This window comes from Anopheles gambiae, chromosome X (assembly GCF_943734735.2).
Source record: "Anopheles gambiae chromosome X, idAnoGambNW_F1_1, whole genome shotgun sequence".
NCBI lineage: Eukaryota > Metazoa > Arthropoda > Insecta > Diptera > Culicidae > Anopheles > Anopheles gambiae.
The window spans coordinates 18,473,533-18,488,690 of NC_064600.1; the positions used below are offsets into that span (position 1 = coordinate 18,473,533).

A 15,158-nucleotide genomic window follows, 5' to 3' on the forward strand; every position below is an offset into this window, starting at 1 on the left:
CATCGCGCTGTAAATGTAAATTACATCATTTAACCGTATCATTTTCAGCGTACACGTTTTGTCCCACTCCCTCCCCTCTCCCTCCTCTTCCGACATTAGAAGCGATATTAAACTTCATCTTGTTTTAATTGGGATGAACACACACATCGTTGCTGGTCACAGTCGTGCGACGCATGTCGGTTGTATTCCGCTGAGAGTTATCAGGCAAGCTTTAATTAAATTGCTCAACGTTGGCAGAACGAAAAGCGCCAAATTCTATCTCCTTACAAAAGGGTACACCATGCATCGATGGCAGCCCTAAAGAAGAGGGCTATTAGTGCGTCGTAGTCATAGTCGAGCATTATTAGAAACCACTGGACAAACTAAGACGACACAATAATAAGCTCGGGAAAATCAACGCCCATCTGGTCAGTAGATGTCAGCTTCCACGTGTTACATCGAGAAGCGGATAGTTGTTGTTCCTTCTCCCATTCGCATTCGCTTGATCCCTTCCGAGATAGATTCTGATGTCCGTTGCAACCACGTCTCCTCCTGGCACAACAAATCGTCTCGGGTAGTTGCGTCTCTCAGCAGATTCTTAGCATATTAACCGTCGTGTGCCGTCTGTACTAAAAGTTGTGCTACTGCTGGCGAGTTGCGAGCTTCGGCTGGGTAGCGGTGAGCTGCTTATATTCTTTATCATTCCATCCCGCATGAGTGATGATGATGGGCAACTCGTCTAATGAACTTCTTGGAACACTCAGAAACCAACTTTCCAGAAGCTTGAGGGCGTTACTACTTAAGGAAAGCGCACTTGCAAACGCATCACATCATGTGGGATTTATTTAAGAGCTAAGAATAAGAGCTCTAAGAAATAAATCATTCAAAGAATTCTATTGCAATTTTTTTTTCATATTCATATTAAATATTCATATTCATATTAAATACCATTAAAATCGTAGCCACTACCACCTTCGACAAAAAGTTCCCGCAACGGGGCTATGGCACGAAAAGTCGTTGCGTTTATTCCACAACCTCAGCAAATCGGCTGTGCGTCTCGCTCTTGTCTTTACCTGTTTAGAGGCGTATCCCTTGGCTAATAATTGGAAAGAGATGATAGGTAGGAAAAACAGCCGACATCAATTTACTGGTTCACTTGCAGTTCCGCTCAGGCATGTGGCAAAGCGAAGCAGCAAAAGCATAGTTATTGATCCAGTTCAAGCAATCAAGCTTGCGGAAGATCCGAAATTCAAAGAAAAAAAACAAATATTTTCAAATACTTGAAGCACTCCATTGCCGGGAGGTAAACCCATTTCTGCTATTGTGCTAAGCAATTTCTTTAATTACACCTTTCCCTGCCTGTTACCATGCTCCTTCCTTCGAATGGTTGAATTCTGGCTGCTTTTTTTGTGGTGCTCCATTTGCTCCGAAAACACGATTCCTTCATTGCTTGGCACTTTGACTACCCTGGGCTGCGCATACAGACCCATTCGATGCAATCTGTACAATAGAACAGTTCCCCTGACTCTTGAACTCCACCGGGCACCCCTAGCCCAAAATGAAACGGGACTCATAGCGACAACCCCGAAGATCGATTGGTTTTAATTGAAAAATCATTGCCTGTCCCTGGCCCGGGCATGTCGCCCGATGTCTAGCAAGCATCCCACCGTTGTACCGACATTGTTATGCTGATTGCGGCGTTTTTAGAGGCACGCCAAGGAAACCCATCAGACGATGCAATGAATAATGCACACTGTATGTGTGGGTGTATGTAAGTGTGTGTATGTAAGGGTGCGATGGTGCACAATTACAGAGCACCCGGACGACGGAGCAAACACCAGTAAATTACGACCGTGTCCACCGTTCCCCTGCCGGATACTGCCGGTTGCTCAACAACTTCGAGAGCTTTCGGAGGTTTTTGCGGAGATTCGCCCCGCTAGGGATGAATATTAATTGAAAGGATGCTCGAACTTACCTCGACCGACGGAACTATGTTCGCATCAGATTGCCGTAGATGCGCTTACCGCATGAACGGGATGCGTTGAGCAAAATAGTGAGGGACCCGTGTTTCATTTAATAATTTTACACACAAAGACTATTTGCGTTCAGCAACATTGAAGACCAGGAGGAGGTTATGTTTTCCAACAATAGAAATACTTCAGCCGGGTCGAAAAGGCAGAACCTTTGGGCAAGGCTCCGAATAAGTAATCGTAAGCGCTCAGAAAATGGCTGATGTCAATTGGCTTTGGCTTACAATGTACCGCAAACATTTTGGTAACGATTCACTATGCGTTCCTAGCTTTCACCAACATTCAACCCAAACCAAGTATCGCTAAAAGCTAAATTGCCAGCTGTCGACGGCGATAACATTATGCTACGGGTCGAGAAATTAGACGCCTAGCGTTCGACCACACCACAGCACAGTAAACGAGCCTTCTGAGTTTTGGCTCCGGTGGAAAGATGGAATGAAGCAAACTCTTCATTAATTTTTTGCACCGTGTCTTGGGCATGCTCGGCGATAAAAAAAACTTTATACTGAACCATGCCCCACACCTGTAGCACTTTGAAACTCTGAAAACAAAACCAGGCGAGAATTAAATCATTGCCAGTATGGCTTAGATGGCTATGTAAAGAGAGAGATATACAGAAAGAGAGCAAAAGCATATTACAAGAGAGAGAGAGAGAGAGAGAGAGAGACGAAACTCCAACGAAACGAAGGAATAACGGTTACACTTACCGGTGACTAGATTGGCGTGATGGAACTGACAGACGGCATCCGCTTCAAACCAGGAAATTTTGTCGCGAAAGTAGCGGTAGAACACGGAGAAGCCTTCCTGCGGTAGCGTCCACGTGTTGCTGATGTTTACCTGTAAATGAGGATGGAAAGAGCAGACAGATGTTGCAGGATTGAATAGTTGAGGCAGAGACTTTCAATTTCGCTAAGTAACGCCGGGTGTCCCGTAGAAGTTTACTGGCCCGGCTTTGGCTTTGGCGCTCGAGGACCTTGAGTCTACTGCTGAAGCGATTTGTGGATCAATTTTTGGGCTGGAGGATTATGGATTTGGATAACTGCCGGCGCACGCCAGTACAGTTCCTCAATTTGATTAGATTGCTACCAGCACGAAGCGACGAAACGATTGCTGGCAAGTTCTTGCTCGCGTAAGTGATTGTTTCAGTAGATTGAAATATGAACAAAATGTGCAAACATGTTACCTGCCGTGTGCTACCGTGCTTTGCCCGCTTTTATAGACTTGTGCTCCGGCCATCACATAGCACATTGTTTTCCCATTTCTTTTTTCTCTTTCCATCTCCACAAATAAACCTCGCTAGTTGTCACCATAAGGCACTTACAAGCACACCAGTAAGAGTTTGCGCGGATCCTATACACTTTATGTGGGGCTGTTCGTTTTCACCCGCATCGGGTTATTTCTCTGTTTCCAACTGGAATGCGCTAAGGGGTTTTAGAAATAGTTCAGGGAAAGCTATTTTTATACTTCTTTTGCTGTTGCTCCCTCGGGTTTCGCTCGAACCTGCTTTTACACGCTTATTGCTGAATAGTGCGATTGGTGTGGTGTGGCACCAGGGGTGAGCAAACTAATGCCATGTATGCCAACATACGGCTTTTAGAAAGGAACAGTAAAAAAAAACCTCAACTTCTTCAAAGCATTTCAGCATTCCGGAGCTCGTAGCTTCCGGTCTAGGATGGAAGCGTGTCCCCTAATGATTCATTATCACAGCTTAGCATCGTAAAAGTGTTACCTTTAACGGTGAAAAAAAGCAACCAGGTACCAACCGTGGGTACCTTACATTGCTTAAGCGACTATACTTTCTTTATGTACCTTCTTTTTTCTATTTAAAGCACGATTCTGTTTATCTCGGTACGTTTGGGTACCTTTCACCTGGCCAGAGCCATTCTGTTTTATACAAACAGAGCCGAACAGGGGGCCTCACTTTCATTTGCATGTCATTATCCTTAAACATTCTAAACTGCGCTCGAGCGCTAAGCGACAGTGAAGTGAAAGAAATAGCTTTTAATTTATCTCGTCCCGGGTCGACTAGGAAGGTGAGCACCTGCAAATAATACATGAGCGAAGGTAAGATAAACAAATAAATGCCCTCCACTCACATCAGCTTACAGCTGTAAATTATGTTTGTATTTATTTACTTTGTTCTATTCAACGGTGCTAGTAAGCGTACAGCGAACAATTGTAAAGAAGGAGAATTCGCAGTAAAAAATTGTGTGAAAAGTGTAACTAAAAGATGTCAACATTGCCATGTAAGGAGAACAAATGGGTTTGTATAGCTTTTATACAGATTTCCTCACTTATTACCTAGAATATTGACACATATTTTTAAGTGTCTAAGATCTGCTCTAGAATCTTTGAAGCCTAAATATCACACTTTACGAAGACTCAGAAACTGAAACGTCCTTCTCTTAGATAATGATTGTGTGAACTTTATTGGCACCCCTACGAATGCTATAAAGCTTTCCCATATCGTCGCGATATACAGGAAACAACCTAATTATGCGTGCTATGCCATTCCGGGTCCTGTTTAGTGAGCGAAATAACCCATCAAGCTCCAAAAAAAAAACCTTCAAGTGTAAAAGTTTGCCAACCTGACCGTTCCAACCGTCTGCCGAATGGTAGTTGAGCCATCCACAGCGTCCAGACAAAACTTGGCAGGAAAATGGCGAGAAGGACAGAGAGAAAGAGGGAAGGGGAGCGGGTGAAGTTTGCAATAAAATTGTAAAATATACACCACATTTGCTCATCTCTGATGCACGGGCTTGGGCACACAGTGCACCTCCCTTTTTTGTGGCGGGCGTACGGGCCGAGGGTAGCAAATAAACTTCTTTACGATAATCGTAGCACCACATGGTGCGGGTGCCCAGAAGTTTGCCAATTTTGTATGGAGCGCTGCCAACGAGGTATGGGTGGGTTGCGATACACCGAGGTCAGGAAGTGCCCCATAGATCGTCCGTACACCGACCGCGGTGAATCGGTGGTTTTTGGGGTTTTTGCCGCCAACCAGGGCTGTAAATAAACCACTACCGTGCCTCCGTCGCACGGACTCCCTGATACGTTTCGGGAAGCAATGCTGGCATAGTAAAGGATCCAGCACTCACACGACAACACTCTACCGCGTGGCTGTGTACACATAAAGCGACAAGGAGGGCTACGGTACGGTGAAAATATTTACTGTCCATTAAAATGATTGAACCGCGCGCATCCCTTTTTGCCACCTTTGGCAACCATCCCTACACGATACATGCACACACACACACATACCCGTATGGGCGAGTGCACCGTCGAAGATATGGGACGGGTGAGTGTATTTGCTTGGGATATTTTTATTCTCCCAGCAGCAGCGTCAACGTGTAAGTTTAGCCATTTTCAATCGATCGACCACAAATTTGCTGACCAACTGAGCAGTCGGCGGAACCGGAATCGAAGGCGAAACTGGCGAGCAGGTGGAATCTGATTGAAAACTATGTCTGGTGTGTCGGGTGCCCTTCTCTTGCTCTCTCTCTCTCTCTCTCTCTCTCTCTCTCTCTCTCTCTCTCTCTCTCTCTCTCTCGCACGCACTTGCAATCAAAGCACGTAACAAACCCTGCAAACTGTCGGGCGGGCATGTGGTAGTGAATGGAAGTGTGCTCGCCACGCTCGTTCGACAACATCCGCTCGAGATAGGGAAAGTGGAATTTTAATATTACGACGGGCGACATTGACATTTTCTTCTTGTTGCCAATGGTTTCCACCAAACCCACTCGACAGCATTGCCTTTTGATAGTCCTTGTACTGTCAATTTATCCGGGTTGGTTTGCACCGTACTGTTTTCTTTTCTTACTGTGTGAGCTTTCAAAAATCAACTCAACAAAATGCCAAATCTAGAGATTTTTGGGATTCTACGACCAGCTGGACCTTGGGCCTCGCACCAAAAATTAAGACACTTCTGGGTGCCACTCAGAACGATGCCCTTTTGTATTCAATCCGTTCTGCCTCATTCTTACCAAAAAGGGGCTTCGCTTTTGAATACCTACGCCACGGGTGTTCATACTCACATAAACACACACACACACACACACACACACACACACACACACACACACACACACACACACACACACACACACACACACACACACACACACACACACACATCTCTCATTCCGCTGCGCTGTTATGCGCACTTCCGACACAGCCACAAAGGATTTGTGTTGGTTTTCCGGACGGGCTTACTACCAATGAGGCCCAAAATCACGTTCCATACACACACATACACACACAAGCACACTCCGTTCTGACCGTTTTGTGTGTGGATAGGTGCTAAAGTGTAGATCGATTTGCCGAGATGAAGCTCGAGAGCAAACCAAACCAAGTTACCAATCAACTTCCTCTAGCAGCAGATGTGGAAGTCCTTCCACGCCAGCAGGAGGCAGACGGCAGAAAGGTTCGCAAATCGTATGATAACTTTTTATCATCGCTTCCAAATCGGCCTGATTTTTTCCCGCACGAGATTCCTGATTCTTTTAGAACCACTTTACGGGTACGCCGACGTGACTGACCCGCACCGGGAGGGAGTTGCCTGCATCCTTGCCCGTGATCGAACCGGCCCTGCAGTGGAATATCCGAAGCATCCTGAATAAATTGTTCTCGAAAATCCTCCTGCACCTCCTTTTCCAGCGCCATTATTCCGGCGCTTTTTTTTTTTTTTTGGTTAGTTTGATTCGTTTCGTTTGCTTCATTTGCCCTTTGCTCTAAATCGACCAAAATTAATCAGCCTTCGATCATTGTCGTTCGCACCTTCTTTTTTTTCGATTCATTCCTTCATCGGGATCGGTTTCATGTTCTACTTAGGAAATAGGATGAATGAAAAAGTTAGTGTGCAAAAAACATGCTGAAGTAAAAGCAGCACTAGAGCAGAACACATTCTGTTAGCCAACTTTTACGACAACCCAAAGACCCGGCCATCCAGCCGCCCCACCTCATTCTAATCAATGGGACTAATGTGAGCTTCCGACAGACTGTTTGCTTCATCGGAGGAAAAAGATATCCTTAATTGGATTCTTATTACATGCACGGCTGAGCATTTCGGAACAGTGCTCGCGTTTGCACGAAGAATGGATACAGTTTTTCCCCGCTTTTAGCAAACATTTTCGGTAGCGAAGGAAGTTGAAGTGGATTTATTCTTTTATTTGCTGATTAGTGTAATTTGTATTTCGCTCACGCACCGGTCACGGAGCACCAGCTTCGTGCTGATTTAGTACACATCACTATGAGCTGTTTAATTTAAATCGATTCGATCAAGGTTCGCTACTTAAGTGGTTGGATTGTTGATTGGTTGATACTTGTATCGAGACGAATGTCAATAGTGACGTCCAGTGGCGGGTTTAATGGTGGGCGGTCTGGGCGGACCGCCAGGGAATCCGTCAGCTTGGGGACCCCGTGGATGGTTAGTCCAGCATATATAATAGTAGGTAGAGTAGTCCCATGAGAGGCTCCGAGACCGAGAAGCCCTGAGACCTCACTCCCCCCCCCCCCTTCTATTAAAAAACCCTCGACTCGTCTAAACGCTTAGAGCTCCTGACATCCTGGATTCGCCACGCTGGGCATTTGCCGGGATGAAATTCAATAAACCTACTTTGTAATGTCGAGTCGAGACTTTCATTGTTTTGGAAAACTTTAAGCTTTTGTATTTTTTTTTATTTTGATGAATATATGCAATTTGAAAAGGATATTTAATCAAATCTATGAGCATATTTTTGTTTTTAGACATTTAGAAATTCTACAAAAACATATGAAAAAAAATTAAAAAAAAAACTCCTGAAAACTTTCATTTCGACTCAATGCCATCATGGAAGAGTCGTCGAGATGCGTCGTCTCATACATATCACATAATTGTGCTATATATAGATACTGTTTGTTGTTGAGCCAAAAGAAAAAGAATATACTATCAATCTGCGAAGGAACATTCGGCGAAAGGCAAACGCGAATTTTATTGAAGTTTTTTGATAGCAACTTTATCTAAAAACAGGCACGTACGTAACTGGGCGGCTCCATAGTTGACAACATGAGGACATCAGTAGCAAAACATAGAACATCAGTATTTTAGTTTTAATACCCGATTTTTAATAATAGAAGGCAGTAGAGGACTTTGAAAAGTTTTGAATGAACATCGGATGGTATCAATGTCTAAGAAAATGTGTAAGTCTTATCTTTTGAAAACAACAAATAAAAAAAAATGTCTTCCAGGACAAACAACGTGTACTGCGTTTCAGTGCGCTACATTTGGGAACAACTTTTTTTGAATGTACCTGCGCTATCTAATTATTTACATGCTGTTAATTTTTCTGACGATCAATGGGCGAAAATTCAATACCGTGAAACTATACTGGCGAAATTCAAATTTATTCTTTTGTCGTCAAATTGTTTTCACACATGCCTTTAGAAACAAGAACTAGACGTCAGGAGCTTGTAATAGCGTCCATCTAAAGTACGTATGTGTATTTTTAATATTCGTACTATCTGTAAGTAAAAGTGGTGAAAATTTGCTACAGTTATCCTATACAAAAGTAGAAAATGTTGTGTTTTTCAAATTTATTACATTTTTTTCTTATATTCTGTTAGATTACTGAAGAAGTTTTTAAATAGTATGTGCCATTATAAAAATGAAATATAAGAAAAAACATAAAAAAAATATAAAACTATTGGAAACTCCCTTTAAACGCTATCTTATGTACCTGCTGCTATGGATGCAAACTACATATCAAATGTAATGTACTATGACACTAGATTACAAGCAATAAAAACTAACAATTTCGGGGAAAAGACTGTTATCTCATTTTTTTTTTAAACTGCGCATTGTCCACTGGTGATGTATGCGAGTGAAAACATCGTGGTTCGTTTGCCCGAAAAATCGCTCAATGCCATTGATTGCTTGCTCTAGAACCGCGCTCACGTATTGGTCTTTTTTATGCATAGTGAAAGCTTCTTTCCAATGGTTGCACTAAACCTTGCGTACGTAAAATTTTATTTGCCAATTACCATTGTGCATGGTGCATCACGACTGATGTATGTCTGGTCCACTCTCGGTTACTACCAGAATGAAAGATCTTTGACATAAATTGCATTATTCCTGCACATCGTACCTATTTCCTCCTGTACCGGGTGATGCTCGCCAAGCAACAACTTAAACAAAATATGAAAGAACTAGTCATCTAGCGAGACAAAGTACTTTACAGAAGAAATGTTTGACCCGTCCACAAAGCGAACTAGAGGCATCGGCAAAGGTACGAGCGAAGCTCATATATCTTTGAGGAAAAAAGGGATCTGTGAGTGCCCGATCTAGGAAGGTGGAATTTTACACTACACCGTACATCCCTGCATCCCTTTTGGCAATAGGACAAAAAAGACCCACCCCTCAGACGTACAGACAAAGAACCACCGCCAAGTCCGAGCGTCCGCGCGGGAGTGCATATGCTTTTAACCGATCGACTGCACACGGCGACTGATTTTGAACTATTTTCTTTGCTGTTTTATTCATGCCCTTGCTCGCTCCCTCTCGTTCCCCTGCACAGTATTACAAAGCAAAATCGTCACAAGTAGGACGAGCAGGGGGGAGGGGGAAGTTGCCCATTTGTGCCACGTGAGGATCGACGTGCGCCACGTAAAACCGGAACCAGAAGAAACACACAAAGTGCAGCCCAACGCAAAAGCGTTGGCGCTCAGCAAAATAACTGCACATACACACAGGACCTTTCCAATAGAGACGGCACGACTGAGCGAAGCAGCGAGGGGTAAAACGGGATGAAAATTTATGTTTCCTTTTAAGGGCCGGAATTTATTTCCGGTTACAGTCGAAATTGCGCTGCTCCGTGCCCGTTCTGGAAATTATTCGTGGAATAAGTTTTCAATTTGCCTAATTGAAAGCCATTCGGTCAGCCCGTGTGGGGCTAGGAATTTCCCCCAGCGCACTTTACATTGTGTGTGTGTGTGTGTTTTTTTTTCCTTGAATCCCTTTTGGTACAGATTTTTGTTGGCGTACTTTTTCTACCCTTTCACTTTTTATTTGCCCTTAAATGTAAAAGCGTTCTTCTGCGTATTGAATTGAAGGATCGAGAGATGAAGGGCCTTGAGGATAAAGCGAGAGCATCTCGGCGTGGGTGGCTAAATTGGCAAATGTTATGCGCATAATTTACGATTCTGTTTTGCACACCCGAAAACCCTCCCCACTGCCAACGGCTAGTTTGGCTCGGTACAAATCGCTTTATTTATTTGGTTGCCTTTTTTCCGCAGCTTTCTGCAATTTACTTTTTTTTTGTTCTCCCTCCAGAAATCCATAGCCCAGAACGATCGGGTTCGGCAGCAGTGGTTTCGGTTAGGTTGATTTCAATTTGCGATGGCGAATTAAATGCACGAACAAAAAAAAACATCCGACCGCTTGAACAAACCATCTAATCACACATCCAGTAGGGAGGAGAAAAAGGGGAACGCTTCGGCTTCGCTGGTCACATACATCAATCAATTTTTTAGCAGCTTCTAAAACTTTCATCCCCGGGGCGCTCCGGACTGGGCGCATGTGGGGAAAAGGATTTAGTTTTTTTGTCCCGTCTATCTTGTGCATGGCTGGTCTGTGGTTTGCCATCGGCCGTTTGAATGCTGCTAGAGGAATTACGCTAGTGCACTATGGGAAAAATAGGTTCAAACGATGGTCACTAGGCCTTTGTACGCAGGAACTGCGCATACCGGGCCAAAAGGAGGTTGAGCTAAAATACGTCTCGGTTCTGTTTGCATATTTTGTTGGGCAAACGATTCTTCTAAGGACAGTTCCAACAGCGATAGCTTAGTAGTCGAACACAAGAATTGCCCCAAAAGCATCACAGATGTCCTCGTAAAACGTTGGGTAGAGCTGTTAGAGCTTATTCCCGAGTAGGCAGCGTCTATACTCTTCACTCTTCGGTACAGCAGTTATCAATTGCATCAAAGCGAGTGATAAAATATCCGTTTCTCAGCATACGACAAAAAAAATCCCCCCCGACCCCCCACCTCCAAAACCACTATCTATATGCAGTCCAAAGGCAGTTTCTTTCGCTGGTTTCACCGCAGAAAGAGCCGGGAATCGGGCGTCCGATTTGCCGGAGCGGGGTCGGGCTTTGATCGCACCACAATTGTGTCCATTATTTATCCTACTCCAAGCTGAGCTAACTCCGAACGGAGCGCACGGTTGGTTCGCGTTTGCGGTCGTGTCGACACCCAGCACATCCAGGACCAGACTGCTGCACGTGACGAGGCGATGTGTCATCGCGTTCTATTTCCAGAAAGCTTTTGCTTTCAAAGCCGACGATAAATTCATTTCGTATTTTGTACTTTTTTGTGAGCTTTCCGTTTTGCCAGGAGTTCCATAGACGACGAACGTAAAAATACCGCCAGGTCGGTGAATAGTTCGAGCGCACGCTCATCACGGCTATGTGTAAATAGAAAAACTGGCGTGTGTGTGTGTGTGTGTGTGCATGTGATTGTGTGTGCGTGTGTGTGTTTTTTTGTATGCGTTCTTGTCACATTTAGCTGCTGTATCCCAACGCTAGGCCTCATGTGGTCTCTGGGAGTGCTGTGGCACTTTGCAGATTGAATTGCAGCCGGTGGCCGCTTGCGACATATCAACCGATACGCCGGATAAAGCATTAATGTCGAATGTGGCAATGGTTTAGGGTTAAGAGCGGCCTGTGTTCGTCGCGCGTTTCAGCTTCGATAGGTAAATATTTACGCTCGGCAGCGAGGCCATCCTCCCGGTTAAACTGTTCGCCGTTGTACCTTTGCGTGTGATGCACCAAAATTATTGTCTAGCGATGTTTAGATGGTGCAAATGATGATATTGCTTTCTATTTTTCCCGAAAACATATTTCCTACCTTGTTTTTTTTCGTATTTGAACATTATTGCACCATTTCCACCTGCACCTTTGTGGGCCACGTGTAAATAATGTGCTTATGCATCGAGCAGCCTCACCACCCACCGGCTCCAAATTTCCAATCAGTTGTGATATTCAAATTATCAAAACAGCATACGGTAGGCTGTGCACACTGACACACACACACACACACACACACACTAGATCGAAACCGACGACTTGCCTGTTTTGCCCAAAGACCAATAAAACAGATGCTCTAACGAACCAGCCCAGCAGGGAGAGCAGGGATTAGTTGGGTGGGGATGGGAGGAGGGATTGAAGCGATAGATTAAATAGATCCGTTGGCACCGAAACAAAACAAACACATACGCACTGCGCCGCTCGCACCTGGTAAATGGCACTGTCCCTTTTGCCAAGGATTATCATTTCCGGCTGGCACAATACTGGAAATGCAATCAACGGAATCGTATCGGGCTAGCGCGTTAAACGTTTGTGCTGTAATAGGCACACACGCGTACTGTTGGTGCCCATAACATTTCTATTAATCTTTCCTCTCTTCTCACCCCTACCCCTCTCGCTCTCGTTCGTTTGTTTTCACCCCCTGTATGTTTTTGTGTGTGCGTGTGTGTGTGTGTGTGAGAGAGAGAGCCATTCTTCGACGAGTGCTATTTATTTATAAACCACTACCGCCTCCGATCGATAAATATGATTTTAATTTATTTATGTTTTATTCGCTGAGCCGCGTGAGACAAGGTGGAAGGGGTGCGCTCTCCGATCATCCTCTACCCCTGGCCGTTTGCGCCCAATGCAAGTATAAACTTGTCCGTTCGCATGGCACTGTTTGCGGTACACTCCTGTTCGCTACCTAAACATCCCGTGAGCTTGTGGAAAATGGCACAGGTAATTAACATAGAAACGATTCCCTCCCCCTTTGATGCTCCCCATTTGGTGGGTGAGCGAATGGGCCAGCCGCTATCGATCCGGAATCGGGCGCATCTCGTCGCTTTTGCAAGTGCATCCCCGAAATCGGGCTCGGAACATTGGCACAATCGCATAAATCATGCACCAATGTGTGTAGCGCGGAATGGAGTAGCATTAATCGGTCAATTTGCTTCGCTTGCGCATCATTAGCCATTTCGACAGTGTGACAGCCAGGACAAAAACAACAATAGCCACAGTAATGGAAAGTGGATAAAAATTTGTTTTCGCGGCATAATACTAACGCCTAACATTATTTAATACATGCGTTATACGCCTAAATTGCTGCAATTTTGTGCATTTGAGGGGTGAATGCACTACAGAAAATTTTAAATAAAATGACAGCATTCGATCATTTGTTAATAAATTAGTATAGAGTTGGCTGCCGATAAGGGCACCAATATAAATAAAATCGTTATAGTACAAGAGCCATTTTGAACGGCACTGAACATAAATATCTTATCCTTTTTTGGCACAACAACCGATGGCGGTCAAGGCCTGTCTGTATCACACACAAGTTTAGTGACTTATATATTACCCATGGCAGGATAGACAGTACAACGTATGGGAAACGTTCCTTTCGGGGCTTGAACCCATGACGGGTGTGTTGTTAAGTCGTGCGAGTTGACGACTGTATTACTGGAACATACATATAGTAATTCGAGAATAATATACGTATACGTTCAAAAACTTATCAGTAAACAAATTACACTCGGGAAAGTAAAAACAACATGTAAACTGTGTGGCTGGGTTATTTCAAATTTAGCGCTGGAAAGAAACGTCAAAATTTTACTAATGAAAACTATGGAAAACGTTAAATTTGGTCCTAGCGCGACAAAAGTGAAGACGAATCGTAATGAAGATGTGCTGGCTGAAATTATACAGCATTGGATTAAAATGTTTAACTAATGATCTTATTTATTTATGACTTGCAGATAAGATCATCCTCCCACTCCAATATGAAAAAAAATATTTAGAAAGATCGATAAAAAGTGTCGAATAGGTAGAATAAAAATGAAGAAAATAATTAAAAGTAAATAAAAGTAAAAGAAGAGCAATATTCATACAGAACATATCGCCAATTTAGCATTTGAAGAGGGCATAAGGTCGAGAATCATGGATAATTTAAATCCATTTCTATCTCGCCGTTTAGTTATTTTTATGAGTACCTGGGTATCTGAGAAACGCGATTACTACTTAAAATACTACTTACAAACCTAAGAACCATGCTAAGGCTCCGTGTATGCATCTAAAGCAACGACACATCCAATTCGTTTCCCAAACAGTATCGAATAGAGAACGATTGAAGTCATTCGGCCTCAGCACCATTTTTCGATCGAAAAAATTCGATAGGCGCTCACGTAAAACTGACAGTATAACTATTTCTTTCATACTCCTGCATGAAGTCGATTCCCATCGAGTTCAGTACTTAGTGTAGGCAAACCATTTTTTAAAATATTTAATAAATGATTTTTTATCACCTAAAATATTGAAAAAGAACCAGAACAATTACCAACTTGCTTTTACATAATGTTTTTCAAAACCATTAACCTTGATTTATGGCATTTTTCTGATATTCGAAAATTTCCGCAGCTCAATGAGTTGCAGATTTTTCGCCATACAAAGCGGAACGATTGAATTTTTGTAGCATAGTTCATTTTGCTCGTGAGTGTCATGGTATACCAGTTTTCAAAAAGACCAGTAAAATGAACACCTTGGCGGCGAAATGAGTGTCAAATGACACCAAAATGACAGCCGGATCGATCGAATTTTTTCGATCGAAAAATTGTGCTGAGGCCGATTATCATTCATTGAATTCCAATTTTATGGTTGAACGTTCAGTACTTAGAAATATATTTGATTTTTGGTTAGAGCAATTGAGTTTTAGTGTACTCAATTGTAAACCGATATTCGATCGAAAATCGATAGAACTACATATGGTCACTCTGAAAAAACTTGCTCAATCTAGTTTATGGTTAGGTCATGCCTGTGAAAATCTGTCAGATAAATTATCTCTTCTATCTTATTTTGTGAAAGATATATAGCAATAAAACAAATGCTTTAAACTAATGGGCGGATGAAATTAAATATTATCCACAGATTATTATTCAAGTCGATCTGTCACACCGAGTGTTATGAACGCGACGTTGTTAGGCTGTCATGCAGGAACCTGGTGAAATCAATTGCTCTTAGTCAATAAGTTCGTAATCAAAAATAGAGGATGCTAGTCAAGAATCTATTGCGACTATTCAAAAAAAGTATGCTGCTAGTCTAAAATCAATTAAAAAACCCT

General features: G+C 43.2%; 1 protein-coding gene across 3 annotated transcripts in view; it reads right to left on the reverse strand.

The window, feature by feature from the left end:
* The window catches only part of LOC1270439 (integrator complex subunit 6 homolog), a 112,151-nt gene that overhangs the window by 18,003 nt on the left and 78,990 nt on the right, over window positions 1-15,158 (reverse strand). For all 3 annotated transcript variants that reach the window (XM_061659936.1, XM_309125.5, XM_061659945.1), the window contains exon 3: window positions 2,717-2,846. In XM_061659936.1, coding sequence (XP_061515920.1) covers window positions 2,717-2,846 — 130 coding nt within the window. The remainder of the gene's footprint in view (window positions 1-2,716; window positions 2,847-15,158) is intronic.